The sequence below is a fragment of the Scyliorhinus torazame genome, chromosome 6, assembly GCF_047496885.1.
Source record: "Scyliorhinus torazame isolate Kashiwa2021f chromosome 6, sScyTor2.1, whole genome shotgun sequence".
Lineage (NCBI taxonomy): Eukaryota > Metazoa > Chordata > Chondrichthyes > Carcharhiniformes > Scyliorhinidae > Scyliorhinus > Scyliorhinus torazame.
The window spans coordinates 77,207,788-77,231,860 of record NC_092712.1 but is presented as its reverse complement, the minus strand read 5'-3'; the positions used below and the strand labels follow the sequence as shown (position 1 = coordinate 77,231,860).

At 45.3% G+C, this 24,073-nt stretch overlaps 1 protein-coding gene across 2 annotated transcripts in view; it reads right to left on the bottom strand.

Annotated features, from left to right (window-relative positions):
* Window positions 1-24,073, bottom strand: part of LOC140424849 (kinesin-1 heavy chain) — a 176,284-nt gene that overhangs the window by 27,056 nt on the left and 125,155 nt on the right. For both annotated transcript variants that reach the window (XM_072508347.1, XM_072508346.1), the window contains exons 11-17: window positions 18,644-18,792; window positions 17,625-17,797; window positions 16,282-16,350; window positions 15,267-15,473; window positions 14,793-14,936; window positions 6,353-6,538; window positions 1,208-1,325 (exon numbers count right to left, since the gene is read on the bottom strand). In XM_072508347.1, coding sequence (XP_072364448.1) covers window positions 1,208-1,325; window positions 6,353-6,538; window positions 14,793-14,936; window positions 15,267-15,473; window positions 16,282-16,350; window positions 17,625-17,797; window positions 18,644-18,792 — 1,046 coding nt within the window. The remainder of the gene's footprint in view (window positions 1-1,207; window positions 1,326-6,352; window positions 6,539-14,792; window positions 14,937-15,266; window positions 15,474-16,281; window positions 16,351-17,624; window positions 17,798-18,643; window positions 18,793-24,073) is intronic.

Genomic DNA, 24,073 nt, shown 5'->3' with positions numbered 1-24,073 from the left:
AGCTTGGAGTGTGGGGATAGCTTGGAGTGTGGGGATAGCTTGGAGTGTGGGGATAGCTTGGAGTGTGGGGATAGGTAGGGTGCTCTTTCCAAGGGCCGTGCAGACTCGATGGGCCGAATGGCCTCCTTCTGCACTGTAAATTCTATGATAATCTATGATAAAACTGCATTTAGTTCCAGTCATGTTGGACTGAAAAAGCACCAAACCTGACATTTAGAGCATTTGTTTTTTACTGCAATAGCTTACTACCATCTCGCGGAGTTAGATTTCTGACTTCAGCCCCCATCTCAAAGATTTCTTTGACTAGATGACGTCCAAACCACAACCGCACCCAGTTGAAAACATCTTCTTGATATGTTCCCACCCCCTTGTTAAACCTTACTGGTCAAGCCCGTCAGTGCATCCCACCACCTAAACGGAGAATAACTGCATTTCCTGGCTGACCCCATGTTGAGTTTATCTGCAGTACAGAGCTAGTCACCCTCCCTTCAACCTATTCCTTCCCCCCATATCAAGCAGGTAGTCATTCTGCCCCTGATCTAGCCTGGAGCAAAATGGCTCAGGAACTAGATGGTGGTGGCAAACCCACATGCTGATGGTGTGAAATCATGCTCCCAAGCACACCCACCTGCCTCAGATCTTACCCCATAGAGGTCAAATTCCTGCCTCATTTACTCTTCATAGATATTCATAGAATACATACAGTGCAGAATGAGGCCATTCGGTTTATCGAACCTGCACCGACCCTCTGAAAGAGAGCCTCACCTGATATGCACATCTTTGGACTGTGGGAGGAAACCGGAGCACCTAGAGGAAACCCATGCAGACGTGGGGAGAATGTGCAAACTCTACACAGACAGCACAAGGGACCCAGGTTTGATTCCAGCTTTGGGTGACTGCGGCAGCAGTGCTATGCTGCCCCGTTCCTCCACTCCCTTCCTCTACTCAAATTCTCCCTCCCACAATTTCATACAAAACTCTTCCAAATTTAAATATAAGCAACTTTTCTTGGTGAAATGTGATCATTACAAAGGTGAATAAAAGAACATTTTAATAGATGCATCTAAAACTGCATCAAAACATTTCTATAAACCGCAATTCTTCCTAGTTAGGAAAATACATGCATTCAGTATTCTGTAAGAAAAAAAAAACTACAAAGTCTATGAAAACATGCTCTTGCCCAGAGAGCTATGAATCTTAAACATACCTTGTGTCTGAAGCTTGACCAAGTCTTCATTGAGTGAATCAACAGATTCTTCCAGATGTCTCTTTTTGTGTTCTACATTCTGCAGATACTCTGTGAGCGACTTGATCTTTGCCTCATGCTAGGGTCATTAATTAAAAAAATATAAAGCCATGGTTTAACTAGAATGAAACAATCTCTTCTCCCCCTTCCCCGCCACTCCCTGATTCCCCCTCAATGTTAAGAAAGATTCTGGTACAAATTTAGGTTGCTGCTTTTTTATATTTCTATTAACTGATAAACAGGTCCTTTTTAACTTTTAGGCTTTTGCCTTTTTGCAATTAAAATTATAATGAGCCAAACATGAATTATATAGATGGAGGCGACAGAAAGAAACCTACTTAGAGATGGGGGCAGTTAATGGGTAGTATCAATCTAAATAGAAATAGTAAAATTGTGAAAAGCTTTATTTTAACACAAGATTTTTGAGGAAACAACAGATACAAGAATGTTTGTGTAATTGCTGCCAATTCCATGTTTTATATTACTAGAACAGCATTTATAACTTTTTGGACTCCATTGTGATTCAACAGTGCAACAATTTACTAGCTTCTTCAATCATGGTGGCATCATGTAGGTTGAGTCCGTAGAACATTTGGCCTGACTGAATGGAGATGAACAAGATGCACAAATAATTCTCGAGATGCAAACCTCAAATAAATTTAGAGTAACTAATTTTTTTTTCTAACCAAGGGTAAATTTAGCATGGCCAATCCACCTACCCTGCACATCTTTGGGTGGTGGGGGTTAGACCCACACACACGGGGAGAATGTGAAAACTTCACACAGACAGTGACCTGGGGCCTGGTCGAACCCGGGTCCTCGGCGCCGTGAGGCAACTGTGTTAACCACTGCGCCACCGTGCCACCCCCGGTGATGGAAATCTTAATCAATATCAGGGTTGTTCACGGGTCAGTCAAATGTATCAAATTGCATCCTATTTCCAGTTCACTCTAGCTTTGAAGAGTCATCTAGATTGTACATTAGCTTTGTTCTCTCTCCACAGATGCTGTTAGACCTGCTGAGATTTGCCAGCATTTTTGTTTTAGATTCCAGCATCCGCAGCAATTTGCTTTTATCTTGGTATCAAATTTACTGTGGGCTAAAAATGCTGAGTTTGAGATGTTCATTCAGCCTTTTGAATCAATAAAACTGTTGTAATTTTATGAAGGAGTTGAGTTCAAAACCCATTTGATGGCCTAAATCTCCGACGTGGGGTATTTTAACTGTCAAGTTCTCAGGTGGCAAGAGACCACAGATCAGCTTTCAACAGATCATCAAGATACTCGTGACAGTCCACCTGCATTCTTGTAGGGGGGGTTTCCAATAGAGGAAAAGGTCAGAATCATAGAATCTTTATGGCACAGAAGGAAGCCTTTCAGCCAATCGAATCTCATTCCATACACTCATGCCTGTAGCCCTGCAAGTTTATTTCACCTATAGACAATCGAATTTCCTTTCTAAATCACTAGCTCTCACTATTTCATTACCACTCGCAGCGTAAAAAACATTCTTCCTCAGATCTCCAGTTGGGAGGACATTTGGGATTTATTTTGTGGAACTTTCAGGAAGACTCCTGCTTCATCCCACAAAGAGTTTCTAACTTATCAAAAGACCTCTTTGAATTCCCACAAGCTGCTAACCTCTTTCAGGCTGGCAGCAAAGCCACAGTAGCGTCCACACTCAAGCCTTGGTTAACATGCCATGAGGATGTTATTGCTGCGATGGGAATACTAATTTTGACAAATGTATGAAGTTCCCGTCTGCTTTAGACAGGCACCCAACTACCTGCGGAAAGCAGGAAACGGTCAAGTTCCATGTGGGCAACTAATCTCACGTTATCGGATTGGCTGCGCCCATTAACCTTCTCCCCCTTGTTTGATATATTCGTCCACTCAGTGGCAGCCCATTTCCACTTTTCATCAGATCAGGTTATGTGCAGTGACATCATGCTATCTATGAGTATTTGAAACACCATAGCATACAAGGCTTCTGACCAAGTGCTGGAAATTGGGGCTATATAGATAGGTGCTTGATGGCCGGTGAAAACATGATGGGCTGTAAAGCTCAACGACTCTAGGTGCAATATATGTGATCAAATTTTATTTTCATGTCTGAGCTGTATCAGGGAACATGGATTCATATTACTACATAATTTGATCACCAACTTACACCTAAAATGACTGCATAACATGGCAATGAGTGCAAATATCCGGAAATGGAAAATGGATTTTGTGAATAAAGAAAATCCCAGGTAAGTTTTCTATTCATTTTTTGAGTGAATGAACTAGTGTTTGATTAGCACACCCAAAAAATGAGCTTTTTCCTCAAATTTTCCTTCAACTGAACCTAGAATGAACAGACTAAAGTGAAAGAAAATAAAAAGGGCAGAAGGTCAGACATGGTTATCACGCAGCGTTAAAATTATGTTAATATGAGTTTGATATCACCAATTTGATTTTCATTGGACTAAATGGAACCTTGTCTATTGGAGTAATGACAAGAGGAAGAAGAAAAAAAAAATTAAAAAAAATAAAAATTAAAAAATTTATAAAAAAAATTTTTTTTAAAAATCGCAAACCAACTTATGCTTATTTAAATCAAACATTTAAACCAGCACTATCTAACTGGCAGCCCACTGAAGGGTTCTGGACCTGCAGTTTGCAGGTTTTAATAGATTGTTCTAAATATGAGATTTGATATTTGGGACTCATCTTTAGAGTAAAATGAAGAAGGATTGTGTGACCGGTCAACAACAATCACACCACATGTTTAAAGATCTAGGTTTTTACTGGAAGTTGGTGCACTATGTTCAATCTTGTAGACAATAGCTAATAACGGATAGACTATTAGTCTAAGTAACAGGGAGGTGTTGAGAATGTCAGGTCTAAACAGTTGTACTTTTAACTGGTTACTGGATTCCATGATTGGGGTCCAAAGGATAGCTACTCAGCAATTCTATCTGGAAACACAGCTCATGTGATTCACAGTCATTGAGATGACCTTTGAGAGGGGAAGGGCTCCTGTGATATCCCTGAAACTTTAGTTAGCCTGCAGGGATTCGAGAGACAGAGAGCAGCTAGAGGCAACCAATCTTTAAGGTTCAACGCACAGGACTGCAAGATTGTTGATGCTCTCACCGTGAAAAACAATTCTGGGGTTAAAAGTGACCATGTTCTTGTCTCTCCGGCACTAGTGATATATTTACAAGTTAGGGTGGTGAGTGACTTGGAGGTCTGCTGCTCTTGCCCTTCTAGATGGTAGTGGCCATGGGTTGGAAGGTGCTGCCTAGGGAGCCTTGGTGAGTTACTGCACTGCTCGTCAGCGGTGCAGGGTTTGAGTGTGTGGTGGGGGAGCAATCAAGCGGGCTGCTGTTCTGGATGGTGTCGAGCTTCTGAGTGTTGTTGGAGCTGCACTCATCCAGGCAAGTGGGGAATATTCCATTACATTCCTGACTTATGCCTTATGGATGGTGAACAGGTTTTGGGAGGTCAGGAGGTGAGTTACTCACCTTAGGATTCCTAGCCACAGTATTAATATGGCTAGTCCAGTTTCTGATCAACGGTAACCCCCAATATGTTGATTGCGGGGGATTCAGCGATGGTAATGCCATTGAATGTCGAGGGGCGATGGCGAGATCCTCTCTTGTACGAGATGGCCATTGCCTGGCACTTGCGTGGCACCCTTTTAACTATTCTCTGGGAGTTCATTAATTTTTATTTAAAAACATTGAGTTATTAGTCTCCACAGGGATCTTAGCAAGTACTGTATTTAACTTTTATCATTTAGCTTCTCTTGCTCTTAATGATTAATCTAAACTTTTGATATTTGATTATGACACATGTTTATGCAACAAGTGGTCAAGATCTCCTGTCTCTGGATTGTCAGAGACCAGATGCAGCAGTCAAATATCCCCCAGCCTCCCCTGTACAATGCACGTCGAGGCCCCTCAAAGTCCCAAAGCAACGGCTTTGTGGGAACTGCCTGGGAAGTTTGAACTTCCGATAGGCAATTCCCCTGCTCCCTGCGGCCCCGTATACAAGTCTCCAACTCCAAGTTAGAGTCAGAGACTTCAGACAGTTCTGACATACTTATTAGATAGCTACCTGGAAACGTTAGTCAGAAAAATCCTAGTCTAACTTCTGGGTAACTATACAACTGACCCTCTCAAACATTCACTGACCATCTCTCTCAACCCGACCAGCTCCAACCACCCGACGCCAGCCCGCCAACTTACCTTGACCTGATTTCACCACACAACTCCACCCCCTAACCCAACTCCACCCCCTAACCCAACCCCCCCCTCCTTCCCAACTCCACCCCTCCAATTTACCCTGACCTAATCTCACCACGCAACTACAACCCCTAACCTGACCCCCTTCCTGGACTCCATCCAACTACTATCTCTTGCCCAGCCTACCCAGTTACTCAAGACACTCAAACTAATATGGGTTCTGGCTGTTCAGTGGGTTAGTGAGCATTTAGCAGGATACATCAGCTAGTGCCCTAAAAAGGGGAATGACTTGCCTTTCCCTCAATGTTACGAGGATGCAGCTGGATTGAAGGCAAACTCCACATTTCTGAAGAAGCTGGCATCAGAGGTCCTAGCTAGAAAGGCAGCACTTGATGTGTCACTGTAAAGTAGGAATGGTGTGGTAATCTGACTGAGTGCCATTCCTCAGGAGATTTGAGCTAACGCAGCTTTATGATCGTAACTTGTCAGAAGTTACTTGAGCCCAATAGATGGTAGAACCCCAAGTTTCCAGCCTTTATTTTCAAAGTAAAAGCAGGGATATGTGACATGGTAGCGATGGGATAGTCAATTTGTTCAAATATTTGGCTCCTAATATGCCTTGTGAATCCTGTCAACACCCACTTTTAGATAAATCTTTCTAATTTTTAACTGCCAATACTAACTGGTCTTACAAATTAACTTTTGGCCCCGACATAAAACACTGCGAAAAGGGTCACTGCTCAAATTTTTGACCAAGCCCATCAGAACGTGTTGAAGCTCTGCACAAAAATGCTCTTCCTTGACATCTTCTCACATTGAAACTAACTAACAGCAATAAAATTAGCCAGCCAACCTTAGATTATTCCATCGATTACCTGGGAAATGCGAAGTTGACAAGCTGCCAGTTCCTTTTCATTCTCTTCTAACTTCTGGTTACTCTCGACCTGTGTGCTTTCCAACTGCTTACAGCGTTTCACCATGGTCTTCACTTCAGATTTCATCTTACTAATGTACAGCCGTGCCACTGTAAATTCCTCATCTAGGAGGCCACTTCCCTCAGGCTGTGAAGTAAATTTACATTCATGCAGTTTGTCACAATGTCAATGCTGCTTTCAGGCAAAGAGATTAATGAATACATTTCCAACTTAGCTTTTCTTTATTAAGCAATGTAAATTATTGAAACATAAGCAAAGTTTAGTAAGATATAGCTAAAATGGTTTTATTAAGTTTGTCTCTGGCTGCAATAGCAACTTGCATTACTATAAGCAACCCAAAGCACTTTCACAGCAACAAGTTCATCTTGGTTTATTGCAGTGAGATAGTGTTTTACGAAGTTATAACGTTAAAGTATCCTGCGGCTGAATCTAATGTGCACTGCCCGTTCACAGTAATAAATCAAATAGCTATAAACATTTTGATAACCTACTTTTGGTGCCCTTTGAGAGAAAAGTATCACACCGACACAGGAATTCTAAAAAGAGAAGCCTGTTCCAGCTTTAAACGTGCAACACCATCAGGACAAGACATGGCAAGCGACAGGAGCTCCAAGGGCCGAAAGGATGGAAAAGGCAGCATAAGCCTGGAGAGGAGGAATGAGGCATCGGCAAGGAAGTGGGGTGGTGAGGCCCCAGCCCCCACCTCCCCACCCACACACAAATGGTTGGAGAAGTTCAAGGAGGCCTATAGGACAGAGATATGGGTAACAGTCAAGATGGTGGTGGCAGAGGCACTGATCGACCTGCAGGCAACTCTGGAAAAGGCAGGAAGGCGGCTGGAGACCCAGGATGCATTGAAGGGAGCTAGAGAAGACCGCATTAGAGACAGAGATGGCAAGGTTGGTGGCAACACAACAGATTCCAAGGGGAAAGGTTGAGGATCAGGAAAATAGATTGCGGGTCCAGAGCCTCCACATAGTGGGTTTACTGGAGGGAATCGAGGGCAGGAACCCCATGGAATAGATGGCCCAAATGCTGGGTAATCTGGTGGGAAGAGACAGCTTCCCCAAAATACCAGAAATACAGAGCTCACAGGTCACTCCGACCAAAGCACAAGACTGGGGAGCAACCATCATCACGAAGCTGCACAGGACTGGGAAAGAATCCTGAACTGGGCCAGACAGACAAGGTCCTGCAACTGGGAGGGTCACTCAATCAGGGTGCATCAGGACATTGGGGTAGACTGGCCAAGCGCTGGGCGGAATTCAACAAAGCCAAGGCAGCCCTCTATAAGAAGAATGTTAAGTTCGGAATGATGACCCAGCCAAGCTCTGGGTCACCTTCAGGGCAGAGAACATTACATTACCACACCGGCGGACGCAGACAAATTCATCTGCAAACATGGGCTGGAAAGACAGCAACATAACCAGTGATGAACCGGACACCCTAACATACTGGGACATTGAGAAACTGCTTGCACTGGACTGTAACGCCTTGCTTTGAATGCTGGATCTAAATATCAGAAAGGAGGGGGCAAGAGCAGCAGGGGGTGTGGAGGAGGAGGAAGCAACAGTCGGTGAGAGGGGGTGGAAGGGCAAAAACAGATTGACCCCAGGAGGGGGACCACCACACTAGCACCAGGAAGTATGAGCGAGGGGGTGGGAGAAAAGGGAAGAACATTTCAAACTAGGGGCTATCAAGGGGGGAGGGAAGCAGACTAAGTATGAGAGCAGATGAACAGGGAAGGGGGGGGGGGGCGGGGGGGGGGGGGAAGAGGAAATGGCTCCAGGCTGGCTGTGGCGGATCGCACATGGCAACAAGGAACACAAGAACACAAAGGCACCGCAAACAGCCACTTTGGAGGGTCCCCAAACAAAGAGAAACCCTGGAAGGCAGGAGCTCACCCACATGCCGCACACAGTTGGTGGCCATCTTGGGTGGCCCCTTGGCAAAGGGGAACCCCGGTGCGCAGGGCCCCGGCCTCATGGGGAGTACAGTGGCCATGGCCATTTTGGCTGGCCCCCTAAAAAATTAAGGGAAACCCCGGACTGCAGGGTGAATCCACATGGGTGATCTCGGGGGGGGGGGGGGGGGGGGGGGGAAAGAGAGAGACAGAAACCCCTCATCAGAATAGTCACCTGGAACATCAGGGAATTTAACAGTGAAAAGATCCAGAGTCTTCAGCCCCCTGAAAAGTATGAAGGCTGACAGTCTTCGGCCAAGAGACCCACCTGAGGGAGAAGGACTGACTGCGGGTAAGAAAGGGCTGAGGAATGGCCATATTACTCAATAAGATGACGGTATTTGCAGCGCGAAGACGGTTACGGACCGAGGGGGACAGCATGTCACGGTTAGCGGTGTCCTGGAAGTGGCACCAGTGATCCTTGTTAACGTATACGCTCCCAACTGGGACAACATACACAGATCAAACTCCAAATCAGGGAAAACATCATACATGGCGAAGGTACGAGGCTCATTCATGGAACAGATGGGGGCAGTGGACCCATGGAGGTTCACACAAGAATTCTCTTTCTCACAGGTACACAGGGTCTACACCAGGATCAACTTATTTGCAGTGGGGAACGCAGTGCTTCCAGGGGTAGTAGGAGCGGAATACTCCACAATCCTAATCTCCGACCATGCTCCACACCACGTGAATGTGAGGTCGGAGACGTGCCGAGCCCCCAACGCCCCCAATGGAGGTCAGACATCGCCCTCCTCGCCAATAAGGCATTTTGCAAAATGATATCACAGGCCACAAATGGGTACGTTATCAATAATCAGAATGGGGACGTCTCACCCTCCAAGTTCCAGGAGGCGCTGAAGGCTATGATCAGAGGAGAAATTATCACGTACAAAGCGAGCAAAGACAGAAAGGGTGGCTAGGCAGCAACTGGCCAACTCCATACTGGAGGTGGACTGGCAGTATTCTGCAGCCCCAACCGTGGAGCGTCTGACGGAGAGGAAAAAGCTACAAATGAACTTTGACCTGCTCTCCACGAAGAAAGCAGCACACCAACTCCGCCAGTCACTGGGGACCTTTTATGAGCACGACGACAAAGATAGCTGCCTGCTGGCTTACCAGCTGAGAAAGCAGGCAGCCACTAGGGAAATAGCGCAGGTTAGGGACATCAATGGCAGGCACGTAGCCAAGCCAGAAAAAGTCAACGAGGCTTTTGAGGCCTTCTACCAGGGGCTGTACACCTCCGAAACCTCCTTAGGGGGACTAGAGGATGAAGCAGTTCCTCGATGGATATCGCAGTCAAGGGGGAAAATAGGAGACCATTAGGACTGGGGAAGTCATGGGGTGTATCAACTCCGCGCAGGCGGAGAAGACGCTGGGGCCAGGTGGATTCCCAGCAGACGTCTGCAAAATATTTGCGCCAGCACTGGCCCCACAACTGTAGGAGATGTTTGCAGACTTGCTGGTAAGGGGCTCCCTGCCTCCAACACGGCGCAAACTTCAATATCACTGATAACCAAAAAAGACAAAGACCCGACAGAGTGCAGGTTCTACAGACCCACCTTGCAGTTCAATGTAGATGTGAAAATGCTGGCAAAACCCTGGCGAGGCAGCTGAAGAGCTGCGACTGGAGGTGGTTGCAGAGGACCAGACGAGCTTCATCAAGGGCAGGCAATTAACATAGAGCGCCTGCTGACCGTAATAATGACCTCATCCGGGGAGAGAACACCAGACGTGATCATCTCCCTGGACGCAGAAAAGGCCTTTAACAGAGTCGTGTGGAAGCACCTCAAGAGGTACTGGAGTGGTTGGGGCTTGGATCAGGGTTCACCACCTGGGTGAAGCTACTGTACAGTGCTCCCATGGCAAGCATATGGACCAACAGAGCTGAGACCCCCCCTCCGAGCCCTAATCACAACCACACTCCCATCCCCCCCGATCAGGCACTCAAATAGCCCAGTGGTGGTAGCCACGCCCCGAATGTGGTATCAAATGAGACAACACTTCGACCCAACAGGAATGTTCACTATGGCCCCCCTCTCTAACAAGCAGAGGTACACGCATGCAAAAATGTATGCCAGCTTCAAAAGGTGGAGACAGGTTGAGGGGACACTGACGGTTAATGACATGTATGCAGACTAGCGACCTGGAGGAACTCACGGAGAGGTTCCAACTACCCATAGGGAACAAGATGAGGTCAAGTATACTGCTTTGGATATTGTTGAGGGGGATGACCTACCGGGGGTAAGCCACGGTGAGCGGATCTCCAGCACTGAGTCCGTCCCTGTGGCTCAGAAGGGAAGGAGGGAGAGCAGGAAAGCAATAGTTGGGTGGCAGAGGAGCCGGGAGTGCAGGAGGCTAAAGAGGCTGGAATTCTGGCCTTTGCGTCCCTGGTAGCCCGGCAGAGGATTCTCCTTCAGTGGAAGGATGCGAGGCCCCCAAGCATGGAATCCTGGATCAGCGATATGGCAGGGTTCATTAAATTGGAGAGGGTGAAATTCGCCTTGAGAGGGTCGGTACAAGGGTTCTTTAGGCGGTGGCAACCGTTCTTAGACTTTCTGGCAGAACGATAGACATTGGTCAATGACAGCAGCAGCTCGGGGGGGGGGGGGGGGGGGGGGGGGTTTTACTTTATTTTTGTTTATGTTATTTACACTGGAAGGGTCTGAGGGGGTGTATACACCTGTTGTCTTAAGTCGGGGTGTTAATGTTAATTTATTATTTAGGTACGGGGGGGGGGGAAAGAGGGGTTTGGGGGGGTTGCTTTTTTTAGATTGTGTTTTGTACTTACCCCTGTTGGGTTCTTTTTTCTTTCTCATTTTGTTATTGATATTTTATGAAAACCTTGAATAAAAATTATTTTTTAAAAAAGGAAAGCAATAGTTATTGGGGACTCTATAGTTAGAGGGACAGATAGACGGTTCTGTGGCAACGAAAGAGACTCACGGATGGTATGTTGCCTCCCAGGTGCCAGGGTCCGTGACGTCTCGGACCGTGTTTTCAGTATCCTTAAGGAGGAGGGGGAACAGTCACAAGTCGTGGTACACATCGGTACCAACGACATGGGTAAGAGAAGGGACGGGGATTTAAAACAGGAATTTAGGGAGCTAGGGTGGAAGCTGAGAGCCAGGACAAACCATGTTGTCATCTCTGGTTTGTTGCCGTTGCAACGTGCTAGCGAGTTGAGGAACAGGGAGAGAGTGCAGATAAACACGTGGCTGCAGGGATGGTGTAGGAGGGAGGGTTTCAGTTACATGGATAATTGGAGCACATTCTGGGGAAGGTGGGACCTGTACAGACAGGATGGTTTGCACCTGAACCAGAGGGGCACCAATATCCTGGGAGGGAAATTTGCTACGGCTCTTCGGGGGGGGTTTAAACTAATTTGTCAGGGGGATGGGAAAGTGAGCTGTAGTCCAGAAGCCAGTGTTGAGAGTAGTGAGGTACTGAGGAAGGTATCAAGGTTGCAGGAGTGTACCGGCAGACATGAAGGTGGGTTGAAGTGTGTCTACTTCAATGCAAGGAGCATCCGGAATAAGGTAGGTGAACTTGGAGTGTGGATTGGTACCTGGGACTATGATGTTGTGGGCATTACGGAGGCATGGTTAGAACAGGGACAGGAATGGTTGTTGGAAGTTCCGGGGTATAGATGTTTCAGTAAGAGTAGGGAAGGTGGTAAAGAGGTGAAGGAGTAGCATTGTTAATCAAGGATAGTTTAATGGCTGCAGAAAGGCAGTTTGAGGGGGGTCTGTCTACTGAGGTAATATGGGCTGAAATTAGAAATAGGAAAGGAGCGGTCACGTTGTTAGGAGTTTTCTATAGGCCCCCAAATAGTAATAGAGAAGTGAAGGAAGAAATTGCAAAACAGATTATGGATAGGTGTGGACGTCTCAGGGTAGTTGTCATGGGTGACTTTAACTTTCCAAATATTGATTGGAACCTCAAAAGGCCGAACAGTTTGAATGGGGCGGTTTTTGTACAGTGTGTGCAGGAGGGTTTCCTGACACAATATGTGGATAGGCCGACAAGCGGTGGGGCCACATTGGATTTGGTACTGGGTAATGAACCGGGCCAAGTGTTAAATTTGTTTGTGGGAGAGCACTTTGGAGATAGTGACCACAATTCGGTGTCTTTCACTATCGCAATGGAGAGGGATAGGGCCATACGGCAGGGCAAGGTTTATAATTGCGGGAGGGGTATTTATGATGTGATTAGGCAAGAATTAGGGAGCATAAGATGGGAACAGCAACTGTTAGGGAAAGGCACAAATGAAAAGTGGAGCTTGGTCGAGGAACAAATACTGCGTGTCCTTGGCAGGTATGTCCCTGTCAGGCAGGGAGGAAAAGGCCATGTGAGGGAACCATGGTTCACAAGAGGTTGAATGTCTTGTCAAGAAGAAAAAGGAAGCATATGTAAGGATGAGAAAACAAGGTTCAGTTGGGTCGCTTGAGGATTACAAGGTAGCAAGTAATGAGTTTTTTTTTTTTTAAAAAGGCTTAGGAGAGCTAGGAGGGGGCATGAGAAGTCCTTGGCGGGTCGGATCAAGGAAAACCCCAAGGTTTTTTACTCTGTGAGAAACAAAAGAATGACCAGGGTGAGTTTAGGGCCGGTCAAGGACAGTAGTGGGAACTTGTGCATGAAATCAGAGGAGATAGGAGAGGCATTCAATGAATACTTTTCTTCGGTGTTCACCAAGGAGAGGGGCCATGTTTTTGAGGATGAGAGCGTGATACAGGCGGGTAGGCTGGAGGAGGTAGATGTTCTGAGGAAGGATGTATTAGCAATTTAGAAAAAACTTAGGGTGACAAGTCCCCTGGGCCAGATGGGATACATCCTAGGATTCTTTGGGAGGCAAGGGATGAGATTGCAGAGCCTTTGGCTTTGATCTTTGGGTCCTCACTGTCCACAGGGATAGTGCCAGAGGACTGAAGGGGACATAGCTTTAAATTGAGGGGAGATAGATATAGGACAGATGTCAGAGGTAGGTTCTTTACTCAGAGTAGTAAGGGCATGGAATGCCCTGCCTGCAACAGTAGTGGACTCGCCAACACTAAGGGCATTCAAATGGTCATTGGATAGACATATGGACGATAAGGGAATAGTGTAGATGGGCTTTAGAGTGGTTTCACAGGTTGGTGCAACATAGAGGGCCGAAGGGCCTGTACTGCGCTGTTATGTTCTATGTTCTACAGCGGGCGAAGTGTTGACACCGGGACTGAATAGCGTGCAGTTCGTGCTCCCATTGAGGGGGGGGGGGGGGGTTATTTGGGGAGTAATTCAGGACTTGCTAATGGGCCAGCCCTCTGCTGGAATGGATACAGAGCAATTCCCGACCCAGTGGGCATTCTAACCATTGGGGTCGAAGTTAGGGACACCCTCTTCTGCAGGGTGAGGCGCAGACTCAAGCCTGCCCTCCTGAACACTGCCTGGAAGGTGGGGGCAGAGCCAGTCAATGCTGTCAATCTCACCAGGAGACGGCAGCTGGTGATCAGTAGGGGTGGGGGATCACTGGTAAGTCCTCTGCCCTGAGAGGAGCAGAGAACCAGGGAGGATTGCAAAGGCCACAGTGCAGGCGTCCTCTGGTTAGGGCAAGCGCTGCTGATCTCCTGCTTCCTCTGCAATGGAACAGTGCATCTGAGGAGTGTCAACACTTGGTGGACTCCTGACTGAGCTTGAACCTTGATGATACAGCTGTGGTATGAGGGTGTCCAGAGGGGTGACCTCCCAGGTGACCATAGGCCTTTTGAGCATTTAAAGGAGACAGGAAACTCTCAGCAGTGTGAGCAACCAGGAGCCTGTAGGGGTACATTTAGAAGACAGATCGCAACAATGGCGGTCTGAGCCAGGCGACTCCAATCCCAAAGGGGACACCCAGAGTTCATGGACTTGGCACCAAGTCACGCCCCGCTAACGCACCTGGCCTGGCAGCCATCTCCCAACAAGCCTGATAGTTTTACAATGGTTTTACAGTGGGTTTTTTTTAGCCTCCCGCTGCTGCCCGTCACAGCCATGGCGCCCAGTTCACATATGTGAATATTTATAGTAATTCACGCCAACGCCATCTGCCTGAGAGGAGCATCGCAGAAGGGCAGAGCATACAGTGTCCAACCTACTAACCACATTTAAATGCATGCAAATTATAGGTTTTGCATGCCACCGCGCAAACCTAGTTATTGTCACCAGTGAGGGCCCAGAGCACCAAATTGGCTGTGGACTTCTATTTTAGCCAGGCGCCCTATTCTCTGCCTGATAGTGGTTCTCATTTGCGCATTGCAAGGCAGAAAGTTCCGCTCAGTGTCAAAACAGCAGCAAAATAATGTCTCAAATTCTTATAGGCAGGAGTGGAAAAAAGGATTAAGAAATATCTGCTTCAGATGTTGGTAGACATCTTAAAACATTTTCAAGATTGTTTATTACCTTAACATCATTGTTGCCAACTGCAATTCCAATTTCTGCAAGATCTTTTAATAATGATGTCATCATCTCAGTCACTCGTTTCTTCTGATGATTGGTCATTTCCTTCAGTTTTTGCAGCTCTGCATCAATGGATGATAATGTAGTCTGCAATAATAAAATTAAAAGCACTCATCTTAGTTTGTGAATGAACAATTTGAACAAATAAGCTCACCATTTAGGCTACAAAACTAGGTTCAAACCAGGAACAATTAAATGTTACTTTGGCACAAAAGAATGCAAGTTTATGTAATTTGCAAGGGGGGCTACTTGGAGAGAAACACCAAATAGCCTACAAGTTTTATTAAAAATAGTTTGCACAGAAACCTCACCATTAAATCATAAACAGTACCAAAACCATCTCAGACAAGTTACCAGCTATAATGTTTTAATAAGATGTACAATTTTGGGAGCCTTGGACCTGGAGCAATTTCTTACCGACTTTTGACCCAGTTCATCGCTTAGTAACTCAAATTCCCTCGCCTTGTCCTCCACTTCTTGCGATTTCTGGTCATAGTTAACTGCAAGTTCCTCCAAGGCTTGAAGCACTTCCTTCACTTCCTCTTTGGAGGCATCATTCTCAGCCTGTAGGCGATTTAGTTCTGACTGCATATTGTCTTGGTCTCGTCTGGTGGATGCCAGAAGCTACATAAAGATGCAAAATCAGCACCACATAGATGAAAGCACTTTTTTCCCATGTTGCCCACACTATTATAAACAAGTATACATTTATTATATTAAAAAAGCAACAATTATGTCGACGCTATTTCAGTTGTTTTATTGCCAAAGATTAAGAAATGCCTTCATCACGCGTTTAATACTGTTGTTCAAATTAATCAGTGAAGTTTAAAATCTGTTTTAATGCGTAAACACATCAACCAATGTTGGATTAATGACATAGAAATAAGGAAGTCCTCCGGTAGGATCTGTGATCTATTCAGAGTTAGTCAGTGTAATAGTTGTAACACCAGCAGCATAAACTGTCTTAGTACAGAGCTAGAGAGCAGAAAAAAAATAGAAAGTCAGTCAGGATGGCTAGTAACACCCAATGATTTCTGCTTAGAAGAGTACATAAGGGGGACAATTTATTAAAAGAGCACCAATTGTGTGGGCGGTCAATGGCTCCCTGGATGTTGACAGCTATCGCCTGAAGTAGGTCAATGCCTCTCTCGTATAAAACAACATGAAAACAATTATTTAAAAAAATAAATTTAGAGTACCCAATTCATTTTTTCCAATTAAGGGGCAATTTAGTGTGACCAATCCACCTAACCTGCACATCTTTGGGTTGTGGGGGCGAAACCCACGCAAACACGGGGAGAATGTGCAAACTCCACACAGTGACCCAGAGCTGGGATCGAACCTGGGACCTTGGCGCCGTGAGGCAGCAGTGCTAACCACTGTGCCGCCCTAACATGAACATAATTATGTCGACAAGTTTGATCAAGCTTACTTCTTCCTGGTCCAACATCTGCTGCTTCAGTTTTTCCACCAGTTGGCTCTGCTGATTGATCTCCTCATCCTGCAACCAGTTCAAGCATTCTACAGTTAGTGATTCATCAACAGTACTAACATTACCCAAAATAATTCTTTGTGCAAGGCTACACTAGTGCAGTTTAATTTGGAAATACTTTGTCTTCCCACTGCCAGCAAAGAACAAATTTTGTTCAAGTATGATCTATGAAATGGAAAAGTGATTCCTTAAATTGTATTTAAGATGCATGCAAATACACGTGTTTTGTAACAAAATCGAATGCTCAAGAAATAGATTCTTTGGCCTTTATGCAGTTTAAAAAAATAATCTGGCATTATTTATTTTGGCCTATTAAATGCCACAGATGACAACCATATGACTCGAACAGGGCAACGGCAAAGGTGTAGTCATTCACAACCATCCTTGTATTTGTTAATCTCCTTTCTAGGTAATAGTCCGGCTTCTCTGTACAGGAACTAAACACAATCAACTAGCTATTATTTAAATTTATATGATGTGGAGGTGCCGGCGTTGGACTGGGGTGAGCACAGATATATATACACAAAGTCAAAGATGCAAGACAATGCTTTGAATCTTGCATCTTGGAACCTACCTCTTCATTCACCTGAGGAAGGAGTAGTGCTCCGAAAGCTAGTGATTTGAAACAAACCTGCTGCACTTTAACCTTAAATTTATATGTCATATATCTGGTATCTGAAGGAAAACTTATCTACTGGAGTCTATTTTGATTTCACATAATTAACCCAGGTTAACCTGATTACATCCACATTAAGCAAGTCATTCACACTATCTTAAAGACTTAATTATGACCAGCTTCAAGTTAACCGTCTCTGAAATTAACAAGTTCAATTATCTTGATTATTGTGAATTGTGCTAAACAATGATATTTCCTCTCCTACAACTAACTCCATATCCAAATTGAAATTTCATTTTCTTTCATTCAGGATGTAACACTTCATTTCAAAATTATTCACAGTTAACACTGCTTAGAACATTTGTTTTCTTAAACAAGTTACTGTTGGAATGGATTTGTGAAATATCCCATTTTTGAGTTAGTTCCTTCAATTTAAAATGGCAGATTTATAATATTTCTCGTATATCTGTTATATTTATTTAACTGCAATAGGTCACTACTTCACTCATGCAAGAATTAGTTTGGGAGATTGGGTGTCGAAAAGGAACAATCCATTACTGCAAAACTAATAGGTTTTCAGCAGCCAAAAAAGACACCAAAAAAAGAACATTTCTACCGATCATAAGGAAAACATTGTGGAAAAATTAGGGACCGAGGATTTGCATACCTTATCATCAAGCTGCTTATATAGTTTTGAAATTTCTGAATCCATCTTTAATTTCTCTCCATCAGTGAGCTTAACAGTAGGGGTTTCCTCTATTTTGTCATTGGTGAGAACAATCTCAAGTGCTTCCTTATGCTTCTCTTTGTCATACTGTTCTTCTACAGGTACAGATTCACCTGTTGGAAAGAATTTATTGAAGATATAAAAGCAAATAATCCTGGTTAAATTTAAATTTGTTTTTAATTTACCCAAAACCTCATGTAACAAAATGATTGGTTTACAAACTTAAATATCTAGAATACAAATTTAGATAACCACTTTCAAATTGATATGCAAATTAGCACTGGAGGCATATTTCAACAATTAGGACGTTATTTAGTTTTGCAGTCAATTACTTCGTAATACGTTTCAGGAACATTTTGAAAGTGTGGGGTCACTCATTTAAAAGGGACAGTTAGCAAGTTTCTGGGAGGAAGATCTTTGCCAATGATAGGAGGCAAGTGCTAATTTGCTTCGATAGCGATAGGCAACCACATTCATCAAGAGCGTGCTCGACTATCTTACGAAATCAGGTCTTTTTTTTTCCTGAGTAGGGCACAACATTTTTGCCTCTGCCAGGGCGTAGGACAATCATGTGTGAGGTTATAAAAATTTGCTGAATGGGGCAAGCTTGGCAGCTGATATAGTTTTCTCACCCTGCATTTTGTATTAATTCTTTATAATAGTTAGCTGAAGATCAGGGTTTTTCTCAAATATATGGTCCCACTCAATAAAAGTTGGTTAATTCAAAGCAAACCCAAAATGTTTTGTTTTGTATTATGCAAGCATAGCCGCTCCTGAAATTAGAATAGACTAATGTTGCAAATAGGAATGAACTATGCATAAATTCTCTCTAGTCAAGATTTCTAACATAGGTAATCTAATAAAGCAATTGGTTGGAAAGTGAAATAATTTTTCCACGTCTGTAATCTTTGAAGCTGTAACTTGCAGTGGCACAACTTTAATGATGAACATTTACATACCTTTCCTCCATCTATTGAGTTCATTTTCAAGCCACTGTACAGTATTTCTCAAGGTCTTGTTTCTCTCCTTCTCTTTTTCATATTTCTTCTTCCACTGTTCTGCTGTGAGCTCAACATTAACAGTTACAGTATTCTTAATGGTCTTGGCTCTGTAGGAAACAAAAATGATTAAACCAGTAAATTAGAAACAAAAGCAGTATCCTCCCTAGCCAGTGATCCAAATTCTGTACATACAGATATTTCCAAAAAAACAAGCATTTGCTCTGGAAATAACATGGGTACATCCATGCACACACAGCACTATTTCGGCATGACACACCAGAGTGAATTCTCCTTTGTCTACATCATATACATTCAACGTCATTATAAAAGAGGTCAAATAACACACCTTGCTTCACAAACAATCGTGGGAACACATGAAGGTTTAAATAAAATGAGAAATACAGAAATTCACAATCCAGAATGGGGTTATTTGTTGCGTAATCTAAAACAGCTGTATTGTGCCTTTTTTCTCTCTCTTCATAGATTGGTATTGTTTGTGCTTTAAATATTTGGCCGAATTTTCCTTTGAATGATCTCTGACAACTCCAAAGGAGTGGCAAAGGATCTCACGCTCCAATAATATGCTCACCAAATAAATTTCCAACCTCTCCATGTCGCTATGTCACCTTCGTGACTATTTTAAATTGGTGAACCATGGTTACCACTTGGGTCATTAGTTCTAATGTAAACTTACTTTTGACCAAGGGAAAACAGGTCCTAGAAATCAGAAATAAAAAGATGCTGGATATACTCAGGTCAGGCAGGATTGGTGGAGAGAAGCAGAGTTAAAGTTTCAGATTGATGATGAAAGGTCAATCTGAATCATCAATTCTGTTTCCCTCCACACAGATACAACTTATCCTGCTAAATACTTCAAGCAGCTTATTTTAACATGTCGTTGCTTTTCTTTATCATTCCAGATGCTTTTTTGCCTGTTCAATGATATCCTTCATCCTGGAATGAGTGGCGCCACAAACTATTCACACATTCCGTCACACTTGCAAACAAAAGCCAGAATTACCTACTACTGGCACACTGGACATTCTTGTAATCTACCTACCTATCACTCTACTGAATAGTGCCCTGTACTTCTACACAGACAGACTAACACACTAGAGGAACTTTAAAACATAAGTACCCCAATTATTTTTTTCCCCCCACTTAAGGGGCACCCCATTCGTTTATTCAAATTGAGAGGCAATTTAATGTAGCCAATTCATTTATGCTGCACATCTTTGGGTTGTGGGGGTGAAATCCACGCAGACAGGGGGAGAAGATGCAAACCCTACACAGATAGTGGTCCGGGGCCGGGATTGAACCGGGTCCTTCGCGCCATGAGGCAGCAGTGCTAACAACTGTGCCAGCGTGCTACTCTACATTAGAGGAACTGATAGAAGTTCCACTGACTCGGGGAAATGAATTAAGATACCTGCAAATTAAAAACGTCCTACGTAGGAAAACAAAGACACATGCATGGGCGCCGAAACAATCGGAGGAGCAATGCCCAAAAGTGGCAGACTTCGGGGTATCAAAACAGCCAGAACTTTTTATGGGGAGGAAGGCTGACGCCCTAGTCTTTGCCTCCCTAATTGCCTGCCAAACCCAAAGCTGAGGAGTGGCCGTCCAACCTGTTGGAATTTCTCCAAAGAGAGAAAATAAAATTCATCATCCGTGGGTCGGAAGAGGATATCCACAATATGTGGAGGCCATTCACCAAACTGTTCCAAGAACCAGCAGCCAATAAGCCAGGGGGAGAAGGGATCCACAGAAGAACTACAGACACAAACGTAAAGACAGAGTGGGGAGAGAACAAAGACACAGTACCCAACCATACCCCACACCGGGGTTTTCGGGGGGGGGGGGGGGGGAGAGAAGAGACAATGACACCCCCCTGACCAAAAATGTATATGAACAGGAACAATGGAATAAGAGCAACTTAACACAAGGCAACACATGTAGCACTACGCGACGCCAATAGATTCAGGTTTGATGAAGCAATGAACAAAGACACATCAGATAGTAAGAAGGGGAGGGGGACTTGGGAGATAGGGGGAGTTGGGATTATGAGGCAAAGTCAAAGCTGGGCACTTGTAAAAAATGTGGATTGTAACTGATGCATATAGTTTCAGTGTCCATTCACTTTCATCTTTGTTTTGTATAAAAAGAAAAACCCTAATATAAACATTTTAAAAAATCAACAGTGCCCTTCTTCATAGCTGGTCCAAGGCCACCATCATCTGGCATCACTGCCAACTCTCTACATCAATGGAACAGTTTCAGTAGATTTACATTTCAATTTAGATTTCCAGAAGGCCTTTGACAAGGTGCCGCACAGGAGACTGATAAATACCATGGTATTGAGGATAAGATTCTGGCATGGATAGAGAATTTGCTGACTGGCAGAAGTCAGAGAGTGGGGATAAAGGGGTCTTTTTCAGGATGGCAGCCGGTGCACAGTGGTGTGCTTCAGGGGTCAGTGCTGGGACCACAACTTTTCACAATATACATCAACAATCTGGAAGAAGGAAGGCACTGATGCTAAGTTTGCAGATGATAAAGATATGTAGAGTGACAGGTAGTATTGAGGAAGCAGGGGGGCTGCAGAAGGACTTGGACAGGCTAGGAGAGTAGACAAAGCAGTGGCAGATGGAATACAATGTGGAAAAGTGTGAGGTGTGCACTTTGGAAGGAGGAATGGAGGCGTAGACTAGTTTCTGAACGAGTAAGTTTCTTGTGATCTCGGGCCGAGCAGTTGCCATACCAAGCTATGATGCAGCCGGATAGGATGCTCTTATGGCATATCTGGAGAAGTTTGAGAGAGTCTATGGAAACATGCTAAATTTCTTTAGCTTCCAACGGGCTTTCTTACATGTTGCATCAATGAGGGGGGGGGGGGGGGGGGGCAGGACAGACTGTTGGTGATGGTGACCCCCAGGAACTTAAAGTTATCAACCATCTCCACTTCGGAGGCATTGATGTAGACGGGGGAGTGTGTCATGCTACGCTTCCTGAAGTCGATGATCAGTTCTTTGGTTTTGCCGACGTTTAGAGAGAGATTGTTTTCGGTGGTCTGATTGGTCGTTGTTTGAGATACGACCCACCTGTCGTATCATCCGCAAACTTATAGATGGAATTGGAGTTAAATCTTGCCACACAGTCGTGTGTTTATAGGGAGTACAGTAGAGGACTGAGCATACATTCTTGCGGGGCCCCGGTGTTGAGGACTATGCTGGAGGAGGTGCTGTTACCTACCCTGACAGATTGCGGTCTGTTGGTGAGGAAGTCAAGGATGCAGTTGCGTAGGGGTCAAGTCCAAGATTGCGGAGTTTGGTTATTAGTCTTGTCGAGATAATGGTGTTGAAGGCGGAGCTGTAGTCTATGAACAGCAGTCTCACGTAGGTGTCCTTGTTGTCCAAGTGTTTTGAGTGCTGATTGTAGGCCAGGGAGCTAGCATCTGCTGTGGGCCGGTTGCAGCGATCGGCGAAGTGCAATGCACCGTGACCATCTGGGAGGCTGGCGATGATCCGTCTCATGACTAGCCACTCAAAGCATTTCATGATAACAAAATGTCAGGGTTACCAGTCGGTAGTTGTTGAGGCACGCTACCTTGTTCTTCTTTGGTACTGGTATTATGGTGGTCTTCTTGAAGGAGCTGGGGACCTTGGAGCGGAGAAGTGAGGTAATGAAGATGTCTCCAAATACATTCGCCAGCTGGTCTGCGCAGAATCTGAGCGCTCGCCCAGGGACTCCGTCGGGGACCGTCGTTTTCCGCGGGTTCACTTTCAAGAAGGCAGCTCTTACCTCGGAGGAGGTAATAGTGGGTAAGGCTGTGTCCAGGGCTGTTGGGGCAGGTGGCACTGAAACATCGACCGTCTGTTCAAAGTGGGCATAGAACTTGTTCAGTTCATCGGGGCGGGATGCTCCAGCCCCAGAGATTCCACCTGGCCTTGCTTTGTAGCCGGAATCTAGTGTAAGCCCTGCCATAGGCATAGTGGGTTTGTAGCCACATTGTAAAAAGTATCAATAATACTTTCCACCCGCTGGTGCAGGAGCATGGCCAAATATTTCCTGGGCAGAGCCTCTGACATATTTTCCATGCACAGTGCAAATATGCAACCTCAGATACACTGTGGATCTAAAACTGCCAACATGCGTTTATGGTGCTATCTAATCTACATCCAAGTTAAAAGTAGTGCGAGCATGAATTCCCACTACTATAAAAACTTACACACTTTGCAAAACTACTGACTGCAGATTTTAAAATGCTCCTGTCCAACTGCATATAAAATCTGAACTCCCAATGAGACTAAGGTTTACACTGGCCAAGGCCTTCGCTATCCACTGGCAGTTGTCATTCCCATCACTCTAGCAGTAGATTTTAGTATGCGATATTTATATCTTTAGAATCTTTATCTCAATATAGATCAGCTGTGGTTAACTTAATCAATGCCCAGAATAAAAAAAGATGGAGGGGATGGAGATGGAACGAGGAAATAAATATTGACAAAGAGGTTGAACAGCAGTGAGAGATGTTCAGCATTCAAGAATCATTTTCACTAAAAAAAAACCAAGAGGAAAGTAGGTAATAATGAATACATATGGATGAATAGATATGGATGAAATGGAATTCAAAGAAAAGAATATAAAAGGGTTAGCCAAGTTCAAATTAAGATGACAAACCAGAATTACAGTGAAATTATTGAATATAAAGTTGTAAAGACCATGGGCAGGATTCTCTGACCCCCCCCCCCCCCCCCCCCCCCCCCCCCGCCGGGTCGGAGAATAGCCAGGGGGGGCATGAATCCCGCCCCCGCCGGCTGCCGAATTCTCCGGTGCTGGGGTTTTGGAGGGGGGGGGGGGGGGGAAGAGAGAGAAATTGCGCCGCGCCAGTCGGTGGCCGCTGGCAGCGGCCCCCCGGTGATTCACCGGCCCGTGATGGGCCGAATGGCCGCCCGTTTTCCACGGGTCCCGCCGCCGTATGTTACGACGGGTACTTACCGGCAGAATCTGGCTCCGCGGGTGGCCTCCGGGGTCCTTGGTGGTGGGGGGGGGGGGGGGTTCTGGTCCGGGGGGTGCCCCATGGTGGCCTGGTCCGCGATCGGAGCCCACCGATCCGCGGGCAGGCCTGTGCCATGGGGGCAACTCTATTCCTCCATGCCGGCCGGTGTAACAGTCCGCGATGGCCGGCGCAGAGATGAACCCCCCATACGCATGCGCTGGGATTATGCCAGCACACGCTGGCGTTCCTGTGCATGCGCCAACTCGTGTCGGCCGGTGGAGGCCCTTTGGCGCCAGTTGGTGTGGCGTCAAGCCCCTTCTGCGCCAGCCGGCGCGACCTAGCCCCTGAAGATGCGGAGGATTCCGCACCTTCGGGGCGACCCACTCCTT